A 22,004-nucleotide genomic window follows, 5' to 3' on the forward strand; every position below is an offset into this window, starting at 1 on the left:
AAATATATCACTATATTTTCGGGTAAAATATATCACTATATTTTCGGGTAAAATATATCACTATATTTTCGGGTAAAATATATCACTATATTTAAGGGTAAATTAAATCACTATATTTTCGGGTAAATTAAATCACTATATTTTCGGGTAAATTAAATCACTATATTTTCGGGTAAATTAAATCACTATATTTTCGGGTAAATTAAATCACTATATTTTCGGGTAAATTAAATCACTATATTTTCGGGTAAATTAAATCACTATATTTTCGGGTAAATTAAATCACTATATTTTCGGCTAAATTAAATCACTATATTTTGGGTAAATTAAATCACTATAATTTGGGTAAATTAAATCACTATATTTTGGGTAAATTAAATCACTATATTTTCGGGTAAATTAAATCACTATATTTTGGGTAAAATATATCACTATATTTTGGGTAAAATATATCACTATATTTTCGGGTAAAATATATCACTATATTTTCGGGTAAATTATATCACTATATTTTCGGGTAAATTATATCACTATATTTTCGGGTAAATTGTATCACTATATTTTCAGGTAAATTATATCACTATATTTTCGGGTAAATTATATCACTATATTTTGGGTAAATTATATCACTATATTTTGGGTAAATTATATCACTATATTTTGGGTAAATTATATCACTATATTTTGGGTAAATTATTTCACTATATTTTGGGCAAATTATATCACTATATTTTGGGCAAATTATATCACTATATTTTGGGTAAAATATATTACTATTTTGGGTAAAATATATCACTATTTTGGGTAAAATATATCACTCTATTTTGGGTAAAATATATCACTCTATTTTGGGTAAAATATATCACTCTATTTTGGGTAAAATATATCACTATTTTGGGTAAAATATATCACTCTATTTTGGGTAAAATATATCACTCTATTTTGGGTAAAATATATCACTCTATTTTGGGTAACATATATCACTCTATTTTGGGTAAAATATATCACTCTATTTTGGGTAAAATATATCACTCTATTTTGGGTAAAATATATCACTCTATTTTGGGTAAAATATATCACTCTATTTTGGGTAACATATATCACTCTATTTTGGGTAAAATATATCACTCTATTTTGGGTAAAATATATCACTCTATTTTGGGTAAAATATATCACTCTATTTTGGGTAAAATATATCACTCTATTTTGGGTAAAATATATCACTCTATTTTGGGTAAAATATATCACTATATTTTGGGTAAAATATATCACTATATTTTGGGTAAAATATATTACTATATTTTGGGTAAAATATATTACTTTATTTTCGGGTAAAATATATTACTATATTTTGGGTAAAATTAATTATTTTCTGTTATACAGGGTGTTAACTAAAAAACGATACAGAGCCAATTACTCAAAATGTGTTTTATGTAAGAATTTTAAATTTGCAGATTACATAGAGGGTGCAGGGGGACAAATTTCAATGAAATTTTCAATGACCTTGAACCAGGTCTTCAAGATCATTCAAATTTTATCTCAAGAACCATAAGGATTAGAAGAATGGTTCCAATTCGAAATGTGCTCTACGTTTAATTTTAAGTCTAAACAACTTTCACCCGATCTAATTTAACCATTGGGAAGCCGAGAAATGTTAGACCAAAAACCATAAGGTCGTGTGGTATTCAAATAAAGACACGACATTTAAGGGCTTATAAATCGAAAACTACCAGATCTAATGGATCAAAATTGTCGTGACTTTCTAAACGAGTTCGTAATTTGTAACTTATGATGACCTTGAACAATTAGTTCAAGGTCATTCAATTTATTTCAATTACTTCTTTAATTTCTTTTGTGTTTAAAACATTTACACTAAAAAAGTTAATAAAAATACTTGGTACGTCTTAAATCAATTAATTAACGTTAATTTTGGAGTTTTATTGGTTTATTTACCTCGAGTAAAAGGTAATTTGACTTAAAAAACCTTGCGGGGCATTTTTCTAATTGGAACCATTCTCCTAATAATGGTTCTCGAGATAAATTTTGAATGACCTTGAACTAATGTTTCAAGGTCATCATAAGTTACAAATTTCAAACTCCTTCACTCAGTTTAGAGTGTCACGACAATTTTGATCCATTAGATCTGGTAGTTTTCGATTTATAAGCCCTTAAATGTCGTGTCTTGATTAGAATGACCCACACGACCTTATGTCAAATTAGATCGGGTCAAAGCTGTTTAGACTTATAATTAAACGTTGAACACATTTCTAATTGAAACTATTCTTCTAATCCTAACGGTTCTTGAGATAAAAATTGAATGACCTTGAAGACCTGGTTCAAGGTCATTGAAATTTTCATTGCCATTTGTCCCCCTGCACCCTCGATGTAACCTGAAAATTTCAAATTCTTACATAAAGCACATTTTGAGTAATTGGCTCTGTATCGTTTTTTATTTAACAGCCTGTATAATATATTCGACTAATCGTAATTTGTCTTTGCCTGCCCTATTTCCAGGCCTGCTCTAGCGTAGAAATTGTGTGACCATTTAATTGTAAAGGTAGTTTTCAAAATGTATCTAGAAACATTTTATATTGGCATTTACTTTCTCAATAATTATTTGTTAGAGGGCGCCAATCGATTCCCAGAGTTTGAGAACAAGAACTTTATGGTTCCAGTATTCAATATTTTTATAGTTCTTAGTTACTTCTACGCGACCTTGGTACGACCACACCGTTTCGTTAAAAGCAAGATATTTTACCTTTCCTCCGACCATATGCCACAGCGTTCCAAGAATCGGAATTGGAGTTTCAAAGGGAATATTCTTGTCCGACCAATAATTGTAGTTCTTCAGATAATACCTGAAAGACAAATTGAATGATCTTCATCTCACAATAATATTATTGAAACAATCCAAACGATATATTTGAAAAATCAAATTACCCAATTTAATTTTAATTAATCAATTAAATTAATCAAGCAGTTATGTCAATGATTCTCAAAATATTTGCTAGAAATTAGCACCGTAGATCAGATAACTCGCGATCACTCGCGATAAATCGTGTTTTAGTAGTTTAGAACCTTAAAGGCAGTAGTTTAGAACCTTAAAGGCAGTAGTTTAGAACCTTAAAGGCAGTAGTTTAGAACCTTAAAGGCAGTAGTTTAGAACCCTTAAGGGAGCATTATAGAACCCTTAAGGGAGCATTATAGAACCCTTAAGGGAGCATTATAGAACCCTTAAGGGAGCATTATAGAACCCTTAAGGGAGCATTATAGAACCCTTAAGGGAGCATTATAGAACCCTTAAGGGAGCATTATAGAACCCTTAAGGGAGCATTATAGAACCCTTAAGGGAGCATTATAGAACCCTTAAGGGAGCATTATAGAACCCTTAAGGGAGCATTATAGAACCCTTAAGGGAGCATTATAGAACCCTTAAGGGAGCATTATAGAACCCTTAAGGGAGCATTATAGAACCCTTAAGGGAGCATTATAGAACCCTTAAGGGAGCATTATAGAACCCTTAAGGGAGTATTATAGAACCCTTAAGGGAGCATTATAGAACCCTTAAGGGAGCATTATAGAACCCTTAAGGGAGCATTATAGAACCCTTAAGGGAGCATTATAGAACCCTTAAGGGAGCATTATAGAACCCTTAAGGGAGCATTATAGAACCCTTAAGGGAGTATTATAGAACCCTTAAGGGAGCATTATAGAACCCTTAAGGGAGCATTATAGAACCCTTAAGGGAGCATTATAGAACCCTTAAGGGAGCATTATAGAACCCTTAAGGGAGCATTATAGAACCCTTAAGGGAGCATTATAGAACCCTTAAGGGAGCATTATAGAACCCTTAAGGGAGCATTATAGAACCCTTAAGGGAGCATTATAGAACCCTTAAGGGAGCATTATAGAACCCTTAAGGGAGTATTATAGAACCCTTAAGGGAGTATTATAGAACCCTTAAGGGAGTATTATAGAACCCTTAAGGGAGTATTATAGAACCCTTAAGGGAGTATTATAGAACCCTTAAGGGAGTATTATAGAACCCTTAAGGGAGTATTATAGAACCCTTAAGGGAGTATTATAGAACCCTTAAGGGAGTATTATAGAACCCTTAAGGGGGTAGTGTAACACCCTGAAAGCAGTCGTATGGTACCCTAAAAGGAGTGGTCTTGTACCCTAGAGGGAGTAGATAATAGCCCTGAAGGGAATAGTTTTATACCGCAAACTGTTAACAGAGGAACGAAAACGGAGGACATAAGCACCCCAAATAGTGTAAATAAACACCCTTTATAAACCTCTTAAGGTGTTAAATATGGGACAAGAAAAAAAACTTAAAGGTTTGAAAATACACCATTTTTTAGGAGTGTACGCGCTGCTCTCAACTTTAACCGTACAATGAGTGTACCTAAATCACGTGAAATTGAAATAAAAATATTTTTCTGACCACACCAGCAAGAGACGTGTTTCAGCGGCATCTCTACTTTTTTCCCAGATACACAAAACACTTGCTTCCGTCTTAAGTAATTTCGACTAAATTAGACAAATTGGGTAATTTAACCGAAAAATCCACTAAATTCAGGTATTTTAAAATAATTCGAGATGAATACGAGTAAAATTCAGTAAGATAAGTGAAGTTGGGTAAAATCTCAAAATATTTTGGTAAATTCAACTAAATTGGACAAAGTTTAATCAATTGTGTAAATTAAGAAAAATATAAATATATTAAGGGAAATACAACAAATTTCGAATTATATGAGTTAATTCGACTAAATTAAACCAAGTCGATAAATACGGAAAATAATAATAATAATTTTATTTATTCTTTATTATTATAGGCCGCAACTCTGATTAAGGTCTTTGAGCCCGTTATTTTGGGTTTTTTTTTATTTATGTTACTATGTTTTTCGTTCCAAATTTATATTATATAGTTGTATATAACTGGTTTTAGAGTTTTTGGTAATTTTTTTTAAAATTGATTAATATTTTTCGCTTCTATAAAATCTAGAGAATTACATTTTTTACACCCTGATTCTGTTTTAGAAAAGGAATTTGTTAACAATGTTTTCGTTCGGGTATTGTAGATACATTGATTTGCATATTTGAATATATTAAAGTCCTTTGAATGAACTGATTTATAAATAAATAACGAGCAATACACAAATTATTGAGATATATTTAAAATTTCGTGAGATTGAAAAATAGGTTCGGTGTGGGCTGGATTTGTTTTGGTTGTATTGCCCCAAATAATTAAACAATATAATTTTGGAATTTATAATTTTTTCTATGAATTAAAGTTAGAAAATTTAAGTCACTATCTACCAAAGCGATATCATCCGCGTAGAGTGTTAGAGTGTCATTATCAATTGTAGATGCAATGTCGTTAGTAAAAATATGAAACACGATAGGAGATAAAATTGACCCCTGTGGAACCCCGCTTTTTAATTCATTTTCGCTTGATAGACTTGAGTCGCTCGGTTTGTTTGTAATAAGATCCAATTGAACGCGATACCTCTTCAATTCCGATAAATGAAGTAGTCTCTCATGGTTAGCGGCATCAAAGGCCTTTCGCCAATCGAGAAACGCTCCAATGACCATCAATACCCTTAGCTACCGCAAATTCTATTCCGCTGTTTATACGAAATTAAAATTTGTTAGTCGTAAGAATATTAAATTTTCACTAAAATTCGAGAGTTGCGAATTGAAACAGTGGTCGGTAATTTTCGCTATGCTATGATAGCAAAGATATCAGCCTGTAGTTACTAGGGCTAGCGAAAACACCCTTCTTAAAGATAAGAATAATAATAGCTTTCTGAAGTATTATGGGTAACATCCGGTTATGAAACTCTGATTTATCAGGAACATCAGTGACTTAAATAGATGAAATTTTGCATGTTTGATTAGTCTATGAATAATTCCATCTGCCCCGGGAGCTGAGCCAGCTCTCAAATTATTAATAATATTAAGAACTTCTTTCTCGTCTACAGGCTGCAGCACTATTGAAACTATTAAGTAAATTTGGTCTTAACCAACTTGTTAAAATGGGAAAACAAAATCACGTGACTACCATCTCACTTACATTTTGCTAACTCGTGTTCAAAATTGGTCGTGCGACGGTAAAGATTATTCCTTCCAGATACTGCTGACAGCTAATTAACTTACACCTTTCTATTACAAAATGTTTTAGATAATAATATTAATTAGATAATTTAGATAATTCGTATTTCTTAGGATAGATGGCGCTGCAGTTCTCCACCAAGTCACGTGACTACCATCTTCTCAGCTCCCCAGGACTTTATAGTTTCGCTTATTGGGAATATTATTAACATTATCGAGGGTGTTTAGGCTATTTTGATCGTTGGTGGGAGGGATGTGTTGCGTAAAATCTTATCAAGATCGTCCGAGGAGAGGAATTCTCAAACGATCGTAATCTTTTTGTGGTTTGCCTAGATGGTTATCAATTACTTTCCAGGTATCTTTAATGATGTTAAAAAAAATAAAAAAGAATACATTAGAGAAAATATGAAAGAAGTAAGATAAATTCGAGCTAAATAAGCAAGACCAAGTAAAGTTGGGTACACGCAAAATAATTTGGGTTCTTTGCAAGTATATCTGGGTCATTGCAAATTAACCTTTATATACATATAAAATATTAACGGACACACAGTTTAGAAATAACAGCAACGTAGAACTAGCAATATCAAGTGTCTATAAAGAGATTATTAATAAGACAAAGGTAACTACGTATTGGGAGTCATTTTATATTTAAAAAACTTTCGACTTACAAGGAGAATACCCGAGGTGATTATCACGGATTTTGTTTAGGCTTAGTTTCCCTTTTCGGTGTAACAGTCGCAAGCAAGATTTCCCGCATGGTACTGACGAGTTCCAAATAGGACGAAACCGGTCTACCGTTGGAATTTCTGGCTAATTTATTTTATTTTATTTCTCACTCGAAGATCTATTTGGTCCGAGTTTCGCGTCTTTTTGTTTGCTCGAGGACCTATCGGTACGAGCTTTATGTAAGTTTTTAAATTTCTTCAAATTTGTTTAAGGTTTAGCTTTATTATCCCTTTTATTAATGGACTAATCTACTTATTCGCTAATTTTTTCATCCTTTACATTAACTAATACGAATCTATCGTACACAACACGTAATAATTTTCTAGTCCTTCCAAAAGTTAACACCGCTAAAAAATTAAAATAAATTTTCTATAAAGGTGCAAAATTATTTAATACGTTTTAGGACTAACGACGTAAAAACGTTGAATCAATTTAAAAAAATTACCAAAGAATTCATAAGAAAAATATGTTTCAGTAATTTGTTTTTGTTAATTTCTAGTTAGTTTTTAATTCTTATTTTGTGTGTGGTTTGTGATAGTCAATATTTAAAATTTATCTGTCTGTGGTAGGGCCTAAAATTATTTAAGGTGGTTAAGCTCTTGTTTGGGATTTTACCTGCACTGATCCCCTAGCACCTTCCTACTTGATCTCTTCGTCTTCAGCCCCTCTCTGGGACGCTACCCAGGCTGAAACAAAGAAGAGATCCAAGTAGCCATTGAAACCCTTGGCGCCTTCGGACGTGACGTTTTGTCTCTTATTCACCTCATAGGCCGTAAGATTCGAGACATTTCTTCCGAGCCGCGCTGCGTCGAGTATTTGGTGCAACGTATCGCGATTGCGGTCCAAAGAGGAAACGCCGCCTCTGTTTGAGCACCTTTCGGCCGGGTGCTTCTTTGGAAGACTACCTCTTCCATTTGAACTAAATTTTTCGGTTTCGTTTTATTTCTTTTTTTATATTTGTAACTTACGAATTAATGACATGATTTTAAAGTACAATATTTTTAAAGTTAATGTGAGTAAATTACAGTAGGTTGGTTTATTTTATTGAACTGTATACATGGAGTTAAGGATAAGAGTACCGAAACTTTTATATTGTATCCTAAGGGTCTCTACGATTTAAAATGTCAAATGAACCATGGTCCTAAAAAGACCCGTTTGAGAGTTACGAGCTCACAAAACATCGAAATCAACGTAAATTTTAAATCATTATCCTTCTTCTTTGACCCCAATTGTTTTAATAAATTTGTCGGTGGTTTTTGAGCGATAAAGTGATCAACAGATTGTCGAAAGATCATTCAGAAGTATGCTCCGCCAGGTTTTAAACTTACTAAATTTAAGCTGGAAAGATTGACTAATTATTAAATCTTTCATGTTAATGATAACATCAGCTAAGCAATAGTAGAGAGTAAAAACCAAGGACACATAATGAAATTGTTATCTTTTTTTATTAATACAAAAAATTATTTACAACAACTGTTCAAAATGCCCACCTTGGCTTTAATACACAAACGACAACGTCGTTTAAATGATTGACGAACGTTTTCAAAGATTTTTGGTGTATTACGAATAGTCTCAAATCCATCAATTATGCGCTGCCGTAAGTCGTCGACAATTCGGACTTTGTTTTTGTAAACTAAGTCTTTGAGATGTCCCCATAGATAAAAAGAAGAAATAATAATAATAATAAAAATTATAAAATAAAAGAAACTCTTTTCAAGACTCTCCATTTAGCCTAGGCGGAAGGAAGTAGGGTCCCACTAAATGGTCTCCAAGAATGCCCCACCAGATGCTGAGACTGATTTTCTCTTGGTGCGATGCGACAACAGCTCCGTGAGGGTTGTTTTGGCTCCACTGGTGGTTATTGTGCAAATTGAGAATATAATATCGGGATAAATTGGCCTCATCGCGTGCAAGGATGATACTTGGGAACTGCGGATGGTCCTGTGCACTGTCCACAAACCACTGGCAGAAGTTGATACAGCGAGGATAGTCGACTTCGTTTAAGCTTGGACTTTTCGACGGTGGTAAAGGTGATAACGATACCGATGTAGAATTCTCCACACCACGACATGATTTACACCAATGCTGCCTTTCTACTTGACGAGTACTTGTACTTGGCTCATCGTCGAAAATTGTCAATACCTGAAACTTTCAAGACAAACGGTTTCTTTAAAGTTGAAAATTTAAACGTAGTTGGAAATTGAAGTAATAACCTGTTCTTCTACATCAAGTGGAACGTTTCGTACTCCTTCTCACGAGGGTTGGAGTTGGCCAGTTTCTCGTTAGCGCTGGTCCCCACTTTTCTTAGTTCGTCTGTTCGGTATTCTTCTATTAGGGAAGGTTTCTTGGTACAATCTACGGGCTTGCTGGGAGTAGTGGCGTACTCCTGTAATCCCAAGCGTCTGGGAGGCAGAGTTTGTGCATGGCCGTGTGAGGTCGACGGGTGGTCGGAATACTTCCGCCACGGGTGTCCCCACCCCGGTCCCCACGTATCCCCCAGTCGCCTTGGCGTGGCCGTTACACATATCTCGCCCTGATTAATCAAGTGGACGAGCGGACTGAATTTGTCCCACACGTTACAATTACGAATAAAAAAAATCAACGGGCTTGAGCTCCTCTTCCTTAGACTCGTCCGTACATGAAGTGCATATCCGCGTTGGTAAAATTTGCAATCACTATCGCGTGTGATCACAAAGTGATTAAATTTCCAAATTAACCAGATGTTTTATACCGAAAATTACAATATCACTAGCTAGGTGTAAAAAACTTTCGAACATCAATGAATGTGGCTCTTGAACGATGGAGCGCCACCACATTTCCGAATTGCCGTAAGAGATTATCTTGATGCGACCTTTCCTTTGAAGGTGGGTAGGACGAGGAGGAGCCATTCCATGGCCGGCACGATCTCCCGATTTGAACCCATGTGATTTTTATCTTTGGGGACATCTCAAAGACTTAGTTTACAAAACCGAAGTCCGAGATGTCGACGACTCGCAGCAGCGCATAATTAATGGATGTGAGACTATTCGTATAATACACCAAAAATCTTTGAAAACGTTCGTCAATCATTTAAACGACGTTGAAAAGTTGTTGTAAATATTTTTTGTATTTATTAAAAAAGATAACCATTTAATTATGTGTCCTTGGTTTTTGCGTATCTCTCACTACAAGGGTTTAGCTGATATTATCATTAACTCGAAAGATTTAGTCAATCTTTACAGCTTAAAATTAGTAAGTCCCAAATCTGGAGGTGGATTTTTCCGAATGATCTTTGGATATTCGACAATCTGTTTTTTTTTTCACTTTATCGCTAAAAAACAAGCGATCAATTTATGAAAACAATTGGGGTCAAGGAAGATGAACATTTCACATTTGCGTTGATTTCGATGTTTCTAGGCCGATTTTTGAAAGCTCATAACTCTGAAACGGCGCTGTTTTGGATATGGTTAATTTGACATTTTAAACTCCTAGGGACCCATAGAATACAATATAAAAGTTTCGGTACTCTTATCCGTAACATCCTGTAGTATCTGTACAAGCATAACGTATATAAAAACAAGTTTACTATAGAAGTGTAGCACTAAGGGTCTAGCACTATATTTAACGTCTTCAACTACTAACAAATCAGTGGTTATTTCTTCTAAATATCGCATGTTCTGATACATCTACAATTTGAAATATTTAATAAGGGAAGCTTAGCGTGTAAGGTTACACGATGAACGTCAAGCCTGTTAACGTTTCCCAGTGTTTAAAATAATTAGTCGAATTGGAATTCCCATCATATATTTCAAGTACCTCAACTTATAATGAGAAGGAACAACTTTTGGCAAAATAAATTTTCAAGGACATGTGCATTTTACTGCCAGAAAATGTCGAATGAGTGGGTAAGTATTTATATTTAGATTTAGGAACACGCGAAATATTTTAAAAATCCTACATGAAAAAATGTATAGTTAGAGCTACATAAATACAGGTAAAAGAGATGGTAAAATATATTTATACAAGAAAATAAGAGGATCGTAAATTTCAGCTCAATAAAGAGTAAAATGAGAGTACCCGCAATTAGCTCTCAATAAAGATTAAAATGAGATGATCGGAAGTTTTAGCCCTCAAAGAGTAAAATGAGAGGACCTGTAATTAGCTCTCAATAAAGATTAAAATGAGAGGACCAGAAATTTCAGCTCAATAAAGAGTAAAATGAAAGAACCTGGAATTAGCTCTCAAAAAGAGTAAAATGAGAGAACCTGCAATTAGCTCTCAAAAAGAGTAAAATGAGAGAACCTGCAATTTAAACTCTCAAAAAGAGTAAAATGAGAGAACCTGCAATTTAAGCTCTCAAAAAGAATGAAATGAGAGGACCGGCAAATTAAGCTCTCAAAAAAGATAAATTAAGAGGAACGGCAATTTAAGCTCTCAAAAAAGATAAAATGAGAGGACCGGCAAATTAGGCTCTCAAAAAAGGTAAAATGAGAGGAACGGCAATTTAATCTCTCAAAAAAGGGTAATATGAGAGGACCGGCAATTTCAGCTCTCAATAAAGAGTAAAATTTCTAAGTATTCCTACGCGCGTCGTATAATTTTGGAAAATACTGTCTATAGCGTTATGTATTTCTTTAAAATAAATTTAAATAATTAATTAAAATTAAAAGTACAAATTACGATTGAAAAGCAACTTTTGGAATTTGCTGGGGAGGGGTGGTTGAAGTGACGTTAAGAGTTGACAGCGTTTCTGATTCGACAGCTATCGAGATCGTTGCGGTTAATGAACGGCGCGTTTTTGGGTTTGTCGTTAATTTTTCCTCCATTATTTTTTGCTGAGTTTCTAGTTTTTTCAGCACTGCCATTGCTGTGTTTGTGTTTTTAGAGTGTCTAAACATTCAGTCTACTAAGTACTGTAGTGGTTTTTATTAATTTCGTGCGTTTAAATTATTAATTCACGTTTTTCGCGTTTTCGAATTATCGCGCCGCGAACGGGCCTTGGCGCCATTTTCGCGTCCTGTTACCATGTCTAGCGGGAATTTCGTACGCGCCGCCTTGCAGCCGGGTAACGCTACGCATTTGCCGTCTGGATTTTTGGCGTCCGCCGGCCGCCGCCTCGGTTCCGGGAGTTTTCTCTTTGAGACTGACACGAGTGAGACGTGACGTAAGCAGTTGATTAAAAAAAGTAGTGGGAGCTTAGTAATGCCGAGTGCCCCAAAATGAGAAATTTTCGGCGGCTTATTTAAAAATGTATACGTAATAAATTATAGAAAAAAAAAGATTTTTGGAATTTGTGGACCAGAACTATAAGATAAGTCACACGATTGTACAAATATCGCGTCGGTAACGCTTTAACTTGAGACTGACAATGTAAGTATAGTAGATATTAGTATTTCGTTGAAAGTTACGTTACGTGTAACAAAAAATTCTTCTTGAGCAATTACGAAAAAATAAAACTGCGCCTTTTCGGGTCCAAATATTTTTTTAGCCGAATTGAAGAGTGGTTTCATATTCACTAATGATCTTTTTCCCCAAAAAATTTCTACAAATAATTAAATAAATTCAGTGTCTTATCGTAAACGACAAAGGTTTGGCATTTTTGAAACGTACGCGCTCCTGTCACGGACATTCTATATACAGGACGAGTCACTGAATGGAGTCGCCCATGTTTTTTATGCTCGCCTTATTTGTCCCAAAATCTGGCAGTACTGAAAGAAAATTTCTCAGTTAAAAGGGGACTCGATGTAAACAAACAAAATGGCGGAGCCGAGTGTTATTTAGGCCGTAGTTTAATTTTGTCTTGAAAATTTTGCATTATTATGTTATTATTAATCTCAGATACGTTTGACAATGGGAAAAACAAAACGGTGTGCTTATGAGAGCTGTAAAAACGATTCACGTTTTATGAAGAACGGGGAAAAGGTTTTTTTTGTACCATTTCCAAAACCTAAAAAAACATTAACGAAATGTAAAGAATGGATAGCCAGGTGTGGGAGACTCGATACTTTCAATGTAAATAGCATAAAGAAAAATACCTTCGTTTGTTCCTTACACTTTAAAGGGGGTCAACGTCCCACAGTAGCAAATCCTGATATCGTGGACTATAGGAAAACAGATGAATATAAGGTATGGTGGTGATACAATACGTATTAGTGTGGAAATCTATTACCTATACTTAAAAAATTTCATATTTTTAAAGAACAATACGACTTCTATAAGGCTGAAGAAAAGAAGTGGTTCACTCTAAGACAACAATCCCATTCTTGGGATCAAAAACTCGATGTACATGTTCCATCAGTATCTGCAGTAAATCAAGAACTAGAAAATATTTCTGAATCAAATAAAGCCAATACAACTTTGAGAGCTGATGAAGAATTTATCGGACAGTTGGAGGACGCAGTGTCCTATGATGTTAATCCTCATTTATATGTACCAATTATAGACAATCACTCAATTAAACAAGAACCAGAAGATGTTTATCAGATACACAATGATTCTGTGTGCGAACAATCAAACTCAACTAAATTGAAAGACATGACAGAGTTAATGGACAACTCTTTTCACTATATTGCAACTGAACTTTCTAAATACATACCCAAAGGTTGGGCTTTTTCTTATAATGAAATGGACCAAGAATTAAATTTGCTGAAATTTTCTAAAATAAACAATAGCAACATAATCTCTATAACGATTGAACTAGATTCAGAAGTAACGTCTGCTAAAAATATTGAGATAAAAGTTTTGAACAAACTTATTTCCTCGGATCACACAGCTGTTTTTATGTTTAGAAATTTGTTTAGTGATGTAAAGACTATCGTTTGATCAGGTTACGCAAGCCATCAGTATTTTAGATGACTATGGAATTTGCAAAGGTGTTACTAGTGAAATTTTGAAAAAAGAATTTGAAACTGTTTCAAAAAAACTGGTTTCTACTCCTGGCATGATAACGCTATTCATTCATTCTCACGCGATTACTTAACGACAAATACCATTTTCCAAAAGTGCAAAAATCTCAAAACTTCTCTCAGAAAAAGGAAGTCTCGTCAGAATTTAAATGATAAAAGTATATCTAGTGTGTCAAATACTAAGAAGAAAATCAAGCGTTTGAGTTTTGTAAATATGGAAAAATCAACCCTCCTTAAAACAATTCAGAGGCAAAATAAACGTGAAGCTTACAGAAAAAACCAGGTTTCGAAGAAAAAACAAATAAAACGTGAAATAAAAGAAAATGGTCAAACTCTATTTGAAGTTGATAGTGATTTAATGTATCAAACATTGGAAAGCCACAAAAATTACTATCCTGAAGACTCGGATCGAAGCCTATTTATTCAAGAACAAATCAAGGCTTTAAAATGTAAAAATAAACACGGAAGACGGTGGCACCCAAAGATGATACAATGGTGTTTGTACCTTCAAAATAAGTCTCCTTCAGCTTACGAAGCAATGGAAAGAAGTAGTTGCTTAGAGTTACCTTCAAGGAGATCTCTATACAATTACGCGTCCCATTTTGGAGCAAAATCTGGGTTCAACAATGATTCGTTTAAGGAGTTGAAAACCATTTTTACTGAAACATGTGTAGAAGAACACCAAAAATTTTTTAATTTATTAGTTGACGAAATTAAGGTGAAAGAGGACGTTGTTTATAAGAACAACACAGGGGAATTGATTGGTTTTGTCAAACTAACGCTTATGGTGACTCGGTTTTTGAAGAAAAAAGATTATTAACATCATCGGAGACAACTCCAGTAGCAACTCATATACTACAAATCATGGTGCAAGGTATAACTACCAAACTTAAATTCCCTTTGGCACATTTGCCAAGTGATAGTTTATCCAGTGATATTCTTTATTCCATTATTTGGGAAGCTATATCGAAATTAGAATATTTAAGAATCAGGGTTCTTGCAGTCACAGGAGATGGAGCAAGCTGCAATAGGAAAGTGCTCAAAACATCTTTTGACGAATCTGGGTTCAAATGTCGAAATGACTATGCCTTAGACAGTGGAAATGCATATGTAACTTATTTCAAGAAGATTTACCACGAAAGATCAAACTGTTGCCAAAATAAAATTAACCCTGGAACATGTCTATCCAAGGTCATATGCCAAAATGAAAGTCAATTTAGCAGCCCAGGTATTAAGCAAAACTATTGCAAATGCTTTAGAGAAACGTTACAGCGACACGGTGAGAGAAACTGTGGCTTTTATAAGAATAATGGACAAGTTCTTTGATGTTATGAACACCAGAAATTTCGGAGAAAGTCATCGCAAAAGGAATCCAAATGTAACACCCTTTACGAGTATTGAGGATCCAAGGGTGAAGGTAATTGTGAAGTTACCCGTGCCTATCTTAGTTAGTTAATTTTCTATTCTATCTACAGTGGCTCGAAAACGACTTTGTTGATTTTTTTGAAAATTGGGAAACTGAAGTACGCAACAAGCCCAACACATTCACTACTGAACAGATAAATTCCATGCTACTCAGCAAAGAAACGTCAGAAGGCTTGAAAATAACTGGTATATATGAATAACCAAAAATATATTTATATTTTTGTAGTAACGTACAAATTTTATCTAATTATTAATTGTGTATTTTTTCAGCAAAGTCTGTATCTGGAATTATAAAATTTTTGCTTGGAAAAGGAGCCCAGTTTGTTCTCTCTTATCGTTTGAATCAAGATAACCTGGAAAAGGAATTTGGAAAGCACCGTGCAGCAAATCCCAGTGCTTACCAGTACGCTCAAAATGTAGATAAGTTAAAAAGAGTAAAAAATGTATTCAAAATTGCTGAGAATGGAAATACCACCGTATTTAAAGACAATTCAGTTTAATAAAAATAACCATTTTATTTAAAAGTCGATTAAGAATTTTGTTCTTCACACTTTTTTTTTAGTCCTTTTCGTAAATTAGCCTTTGACTTAAGTAGAATTTTCCTCGAAGCTTGGTACTTATTTCTATAATGTAATGACAGTGCTTTCCCTCTTAACTTTATAAATGATTTCACTAGTATGATTAGTAATTTGTTTTTTCCCTTCAAAATGCAATGATTCCAAAATTCTTAGCCATATTTGGTTTACATTTTGATCATTCAAGACTTTTTCTTTCGCCAAATCTCTCCTATTAACATTTTCACGCGTAAGATTTAACGCGGTGCTATAAAAAGGATCTACTAACGAATTTATTAGTTGGAATAATTCAAAGGTGGCTTCGTTAACAAATAGTAGACCATCACGATTCATTCTAATTGTCCAATCAGCAATAGTAGCTATTTTTTTTTGAAAGAATGGAATGACTAGGATCACCTTTATAACAAACTAAAGGCATAAAATGTACATTTTCAGGTATCCATTTCTTAATTGAATTTATAGTGGAACCAGCTACGTAAAATAAAATCTCTTCCTCTTTTGCCATTTTAGTATCTTTTGGGCAATATTTATCACTTTCTTGGTTAATGACTAAGTTGTTTGTTATAAACTTTCTTAAATGCATAGAAAACCTACGTAAAAAATCAACAGAGAAAAAACAAAGTTCCCTTTCTGAAAGACAATTGAATTTTGCCAAATAAGCACTAGCAGCATTAATATTTTTTTGACTAGACATCAAATTGTGCATGCTTGCATGGTAGTTACAAAGGTTTTTGATTATGTGCCCGTTAAAAATATCTTTTCCTTCAGGCCAATCTAGATCTTCAATATTTTTTAAAGTAGTTATAATTTTTTTAATGTTTTTGGGACCTTCCTGAAAAAGTAGTTCTTGAAAATCATTCAACGTCAACCGAAATAATTTCATAAATTCACCTGTACACAATGAGATCACAATGTTATGAAAAGTAGCTGTTTTCACTGATGCTTCTGTTTTCCTTTTATTAATATCACTAGATAAGGGGATTTCATCGGGCTCATTTCTTTCTGGCAATCCTATCACTTGTTCAGCTGCTAAATTAGTGTCAGCCACTATGTCCACTAATTTAAAATCTTGAACATCTAAACTTGATACTTTAAATTCTTTTGTTAAAATAGCTGATGGTGGTTTAGGCATTAAACATGAGACATTTGGACTAGGAATTGTTGCAGTATTAGGAGGTCTAAAAATAATGTTAATAAAAAATTGGCAAATCAATCATTTATAAGAGATTGTTTTGTAAGAAAAATGAATTACTTTGCGTATGAATGTTCCACATGTTTTAACCATGGCTTAGACTTTTTCGTTGATATTTCTTTACTTCTTTTTAGCACGCGTTCCTTTCCTTTAAAATTCGTTTCATGGCCGTGTAATAACCTTTTCTTGGTTAATTTATTATTAGGAGAATTCATTTTAAATTATAAAATTATTGTAACTTAATTTGTTTGCTTCCGAATAGATAAGGCAATGCGAGCAAAGCAGAGTACTTTTACACGTGCTTTCAAAATCGTGACGGCACGGTTTGTTTACATCGCCTCTTTTTGCGCGAAAAGTATGCGCAGAGACGTGTGACGTTTCGCGGCGAATTTTTCGATTAAGTGACTCGTTCTGTATATAGAATGTCCGTGCTCCTGTTAACCCTAATCCTGAAGGATTATGCTATCGTTTTTCCGGATTTATTTGTTTAGAAACGAGTGTGATACCGTACTCATTTATCAGTTTAAGGTTTAAGCCAACTTTTGTACCCTGAAATAATGATATCTCAACATTCACGTAGGCCACCTTATAGATGTACTAAACATTGACCTTCTGACTGATGCATTTGGAAAATGTCTAATTAATTATATTTTTCTAGCTGCATATAAAATATACTGTCTATATATACACTCTTTTACGAAGTCGGCCATTTCATTACAGGCCTAATTTAAAATAGTACAGGCATGGATGAAGGATATGACTGGAAGGCGATACAGTCATAAGGATACGCGACTCTATAGGAAATTTAGCAGACTGGATTTTGAAGCGCCGCCTGTGAGTCAGCGCTGGTACTGCGAAAATAAATATATATTTATTTTTTTTTCCGATCGACTAGAGCTTTAAAATGGCCGACGGCAGAGAAGTTTTTAGTTGGAATTCATAAAGTTGCGAGGCCTATAAATGTGAAAGTTCGAATGCAATTAGTCCAAGAAGTATAATTTTTTTCGGTTTCCTAAGGATAGAGAAAGGTAATTATTATAAAATTCGTCGAAATATCATTAAACCGTGCATTTTATCTAACTGAAATTACTAGGCCTTTGTCACTCATTTACAACTAAGGTTTTAAATTAAACTTACTAAATGTAGTTATTAAACTGTTTAATAATTAGTAATACGTGTATGATAAATTCAAAAATCAGTATGGATTAAAGTTTTGTTTTATTATGAATAATAATATGTTTAATTCTTTATGTAGTAATATATTCCTCTTATAATATATTCACATATAACATTAAGTCTTACAAACTTAAGACTGCATTGAAATCAGGTAGAAAATTTTTTCATACTTTTCTAAATAGAAAATGGTAACTTTCATATATTTCAAAATAGCAAACTACATATTCATGTATAACCCAAATTGGTATCTTGTATAGTACGTCTACAAGTGTAGAACCTTTGCAAGTTTGCGATTCTTTCTTTCATTCACATCTATATTTTCTTTAATACTTCGACTTTTTCTCATGGCAGCTTTAGCTACTGCGTGATCTTCATTATGTACTGTAAGGGAACGAAGAATCCTACATCTGATGAAAAACTGTCGGGCTTTTATTTGTATTTCTTTACATATTGACTCGGGAAGTTCAATTTCTCTCATTTTGAAATCCAGTTTTGCCATGAGATTTTTCTTATGCATTGTGCGACTGAAAAGCTGATAAAAAAAAACGTCAAATTTCATTATAGCTTCCGAAAATGTGGTAGTAGGCACTTTTAAGTTTCCAAACTCTTTATCCGAACCGTTTATGTAGGAACGCAGTATGATTAGCATCTCATTGTCATTGTCTATTTTTGTTGAATCTTTTAGTATGGCATTTTGGCATTTGTTACAATGTGGGTGAGTTTCAATCATTTTTTTTCCTATATAACCAGCAACATGCGTTAGAACATTTCTATGTACAAGTGGAAGATGGGTAACTGATGTAGGTGGAGGCATTACATTTAAACTGTCGCAGAAATTTATTTCTTCATCTTCAACTGGAGCTTCATTTAAATTAATGCTCATCAATTCTGTCAATTTTACAATGTATTTCTCTTCTACATTTTTGCAATTAGACTTGTCTGATTTTGAGAATAAAGAAGAACACAAGAGCTTTCGGAATGTGTCACGAAATTGCTGGCAAGTTGGGTTCTCATTGCTTCCTGTTAAGGACCGCGCTTTTGAGAAGAAATTTTCAAGCACATCTTGATTAAGATTAGACGTCAAAATAAATTTTAGTTCATGGTTTTCAAAGAGATCATGGCTTAATTTCAATAAACCTGAGATGGCAATTCGCCATCCCTTAATACATGGTGGTTCTCTTTTGCAATCCAATACTTTTATCTTTGTAAACCATTCTTGTTTTTCTTTCAAAAATGATAAGCTTGCACAGTCTTTTACCAGTGGTTTTCTTGAATCTTTGTCTGATTTCAAATTGCTGGAGTTAAATATATCAAAAAGTTTATCCATAACTTTTATAAAATTTGCTGTTGCCAAGCACTCTTTTTTCATTTTTTTGGTCAATACGTACATGTATATTCCCATACCAACGGAATGACTAAAAACATGGCAAGCCCGTTTCACAGACATCTTCTGTAAGTTGGTTGGATTTAAATCCTTTTCTGTTAATTTTGGAGCTATTCGAAATTCTTCTACTGAATCCAGACCGTGAAAGGTTTCAATATCATCCCAAGAAACTTGTTCCCCTTCAACTTCAAAGTCATATTTCAAAAGCATACTTCTGATAGATTTAAATAGGTGAGGAACATCTGGCATAAAAAAACACTTTACTATTTTTTATTATAACATATGGGGTCTCTTCAGAGAAGTTAAGTCTTTTGAATACTGCCTGGTTGTTCGTACCCTGGTCACATATCACTATTTTTACTTTAAAGCCAATTTCAATTAACATTTCTACTGTTTCAACCAAAATGTCATGAAGCATGTCTTTTTTCATAGAGTCTTTCACAAAATAATACGAGATAGGTTGTTTCCAAAAATAAGTTAAACCTGATAACATGAAAACTGCAGCATGGTTGGCATATTCTGAAGTTCTACATTTATCGAAATCTTCAAAGCCATCAACAGCATCATTTTTCGTGTCATATTGAAGGGCTTCTTTTAACGACATTTCATCAACTGTAACAACTGTTAATTTTTCTTCTTCAGTCATAGTTTCAACTTTTAATTTCAGTAAATCAATAATATCTTTTTGAAATCAGGTTCTGCAAGGTAAGTTTTCAAGCCAAGAGTTAAGGGTTCGAGGTGCTGGTAAGTGAAACATTTTACGTAGCTGTCTGTATACTTTGGGCCCTTGAAAATGTAATGCAAGACACATTTGTTTTTCATAATTTGAAAATCTCCTACCCCTAGCAGACTTGTTATTAAGCCGTAATTGCATTTTCAAAAAGAGTTTGCCCTTTTCAGGTAAATTTGAAAAATGAATGTCAATTGGATCCAATTTGAGCTCTCTCTCCCGTTTACAAACTTTCTTAGTGAGATTTTGGTTTACATTATATTGAGTTTTAAGCAATCGTCTAGCTTTTACAAATTTTCGTTGGTAATTAACATTAGAATTAAAATTTTCTAAATTGACTTCATTCACTTCCAGTAGTTCAACATTTGCATTCTCAGATTGATTTTCATTAAGCACCATAGAATCATCGGCATTGGCTGATCCAGATTCACTAAGTGGCTGACTTTCAAACAGGACAATTTCTGGTAGTTTTTGGAAAATAGTTGGTACAGCGTTTTTTAACAAAGTATTCCTGTAAAATTTTTCATTTTCAATAAAGGTTACGTACTTAAAATATGTAATTTTAACACTAACCTCTTTTTGACATCTGCAAAGACATTTTCTTCAAAATGATTTGCACATAAAACGACACCAGTTTTGTTCAAGTCTGACCGCTCTAAAAAATCTAGCCTTCCAGTTTTCTCAATCCATTTCTGACATCTACATTATGAGTGTATAAAATGTACGGTTTAATGATATTTCGACGGACGAATTTTATGATAATTACCTTTCTCTATCCTTAGGAAATCGAAAAAATGATAATTCTGGACTATTTGCCCTCGAATTTTCACATTGATAGGCCGCGCAACTTTACAAATTCCAACTAAAACTTTCTCCACCGTCGGCCATTTTAAAGCTCTAGTCGATCGGGAAAAAACGATATATAATTTATATTTATTTATTTTCGCAGTACCAGCGCTGGCTCACAGGCGGCGCTTCAAAATCCAGTCTGCTAAATTTCCTATAGAGTCGCGTATCCTTATGACTGTATCGCCTTCCAGTCATATCCTTCATCCATGGTACAGGCACAAGGTACAGGCAAGGGCGCCTGCACGTGTTCATCAGCTCGAGACCACGTGAAGCGTACAAAAAGGTGACACGAAGTCTAAAGTAACGTTGACACTGATATTGTAAAATGCTACGCAAGTTATCCATATCATTCGTAATTGTTATAGTAATTACTTAAGCAGTGAAATTTACTTTTAAAATTGTTAACAAAATTTAAAAAATAGTGAAGTTTATTTAGTGTACATTGCTTAATTAAAAATGTGCATCTAATTTAAACCTTAATAAGCAATTTTTCCAAGAGTAAGATTGAGGTTATTTTTAATTCATAATTAGATAATCTAATACCTTTCACACCACCGTATACCCACGTCATCTACCTGATTTTATGACCATTAGGTTAGGGGACTGGATTATATTTAGTGAGTGTTGGGAGCTGTTGATTCGCGTGGCCTGAAGAGCTGGCCACCACCCTCCTACCATGCATGGTAGCGAAGCTAGCTGAAATTAGGTAAAAGTCGCTAGTTTACTTGGGCCTCAGGTGATGCCAATGGTATTAGCCTAGCTGATTATTATTATAATATTATTATTCTTATAATAAAGTGCATAGGACGGCCGGGAGTAGTGGCTCACTCCTGTAATCCCAGGCGTCCGGGAGGCAGAGTTTGTGGATGGCCGTGTGTGGACGACCACTAATTCCCCAACGGGTGGTTGTCATACTTCCGCCACGGGTGTCCCAACCCTATCCCCA

At 34.0% G+C, this 22,004-nt stretch overlaps 1 protein-coding gene across 1 annotated transcript in view; it reads right to left on the reverse strand.

The window, feature by feature from the left end:
- Positions 1–22,004, reverse strand: part of LOC149955614 (cytochrome P450 3A8-like) — a 47,076-nt gene that overhangs the window by 24,179 nt on the left and 893 nt on the right. The window contains exon 2 of the mRNA XM_090164568.1: positions 2,759–2,858. Coding sequence (XP_090020694.1) covers positions 2,759–2,858 — 100 coding nt within the window. The remainder of the gene's footprint in view (positions 1–2,758; positions 2,859–22,004) is intronic.

Source organism: Leiobunum rupestre, chromosome 2 (assembly GCF_980474605.1).
Source record: "Leiobunum rupestre chromosome 2, qqLeiRupe1.1.hap1, whole genome shotgun sequence".
In the NCBI taxonomy this organism is placed as follows: Eukaryota; Metazoa; Arthropoda; class Arachnida; order Opiliones; family Sclerosomatidae; genus Leiobunum; species Leiobunum rupestre.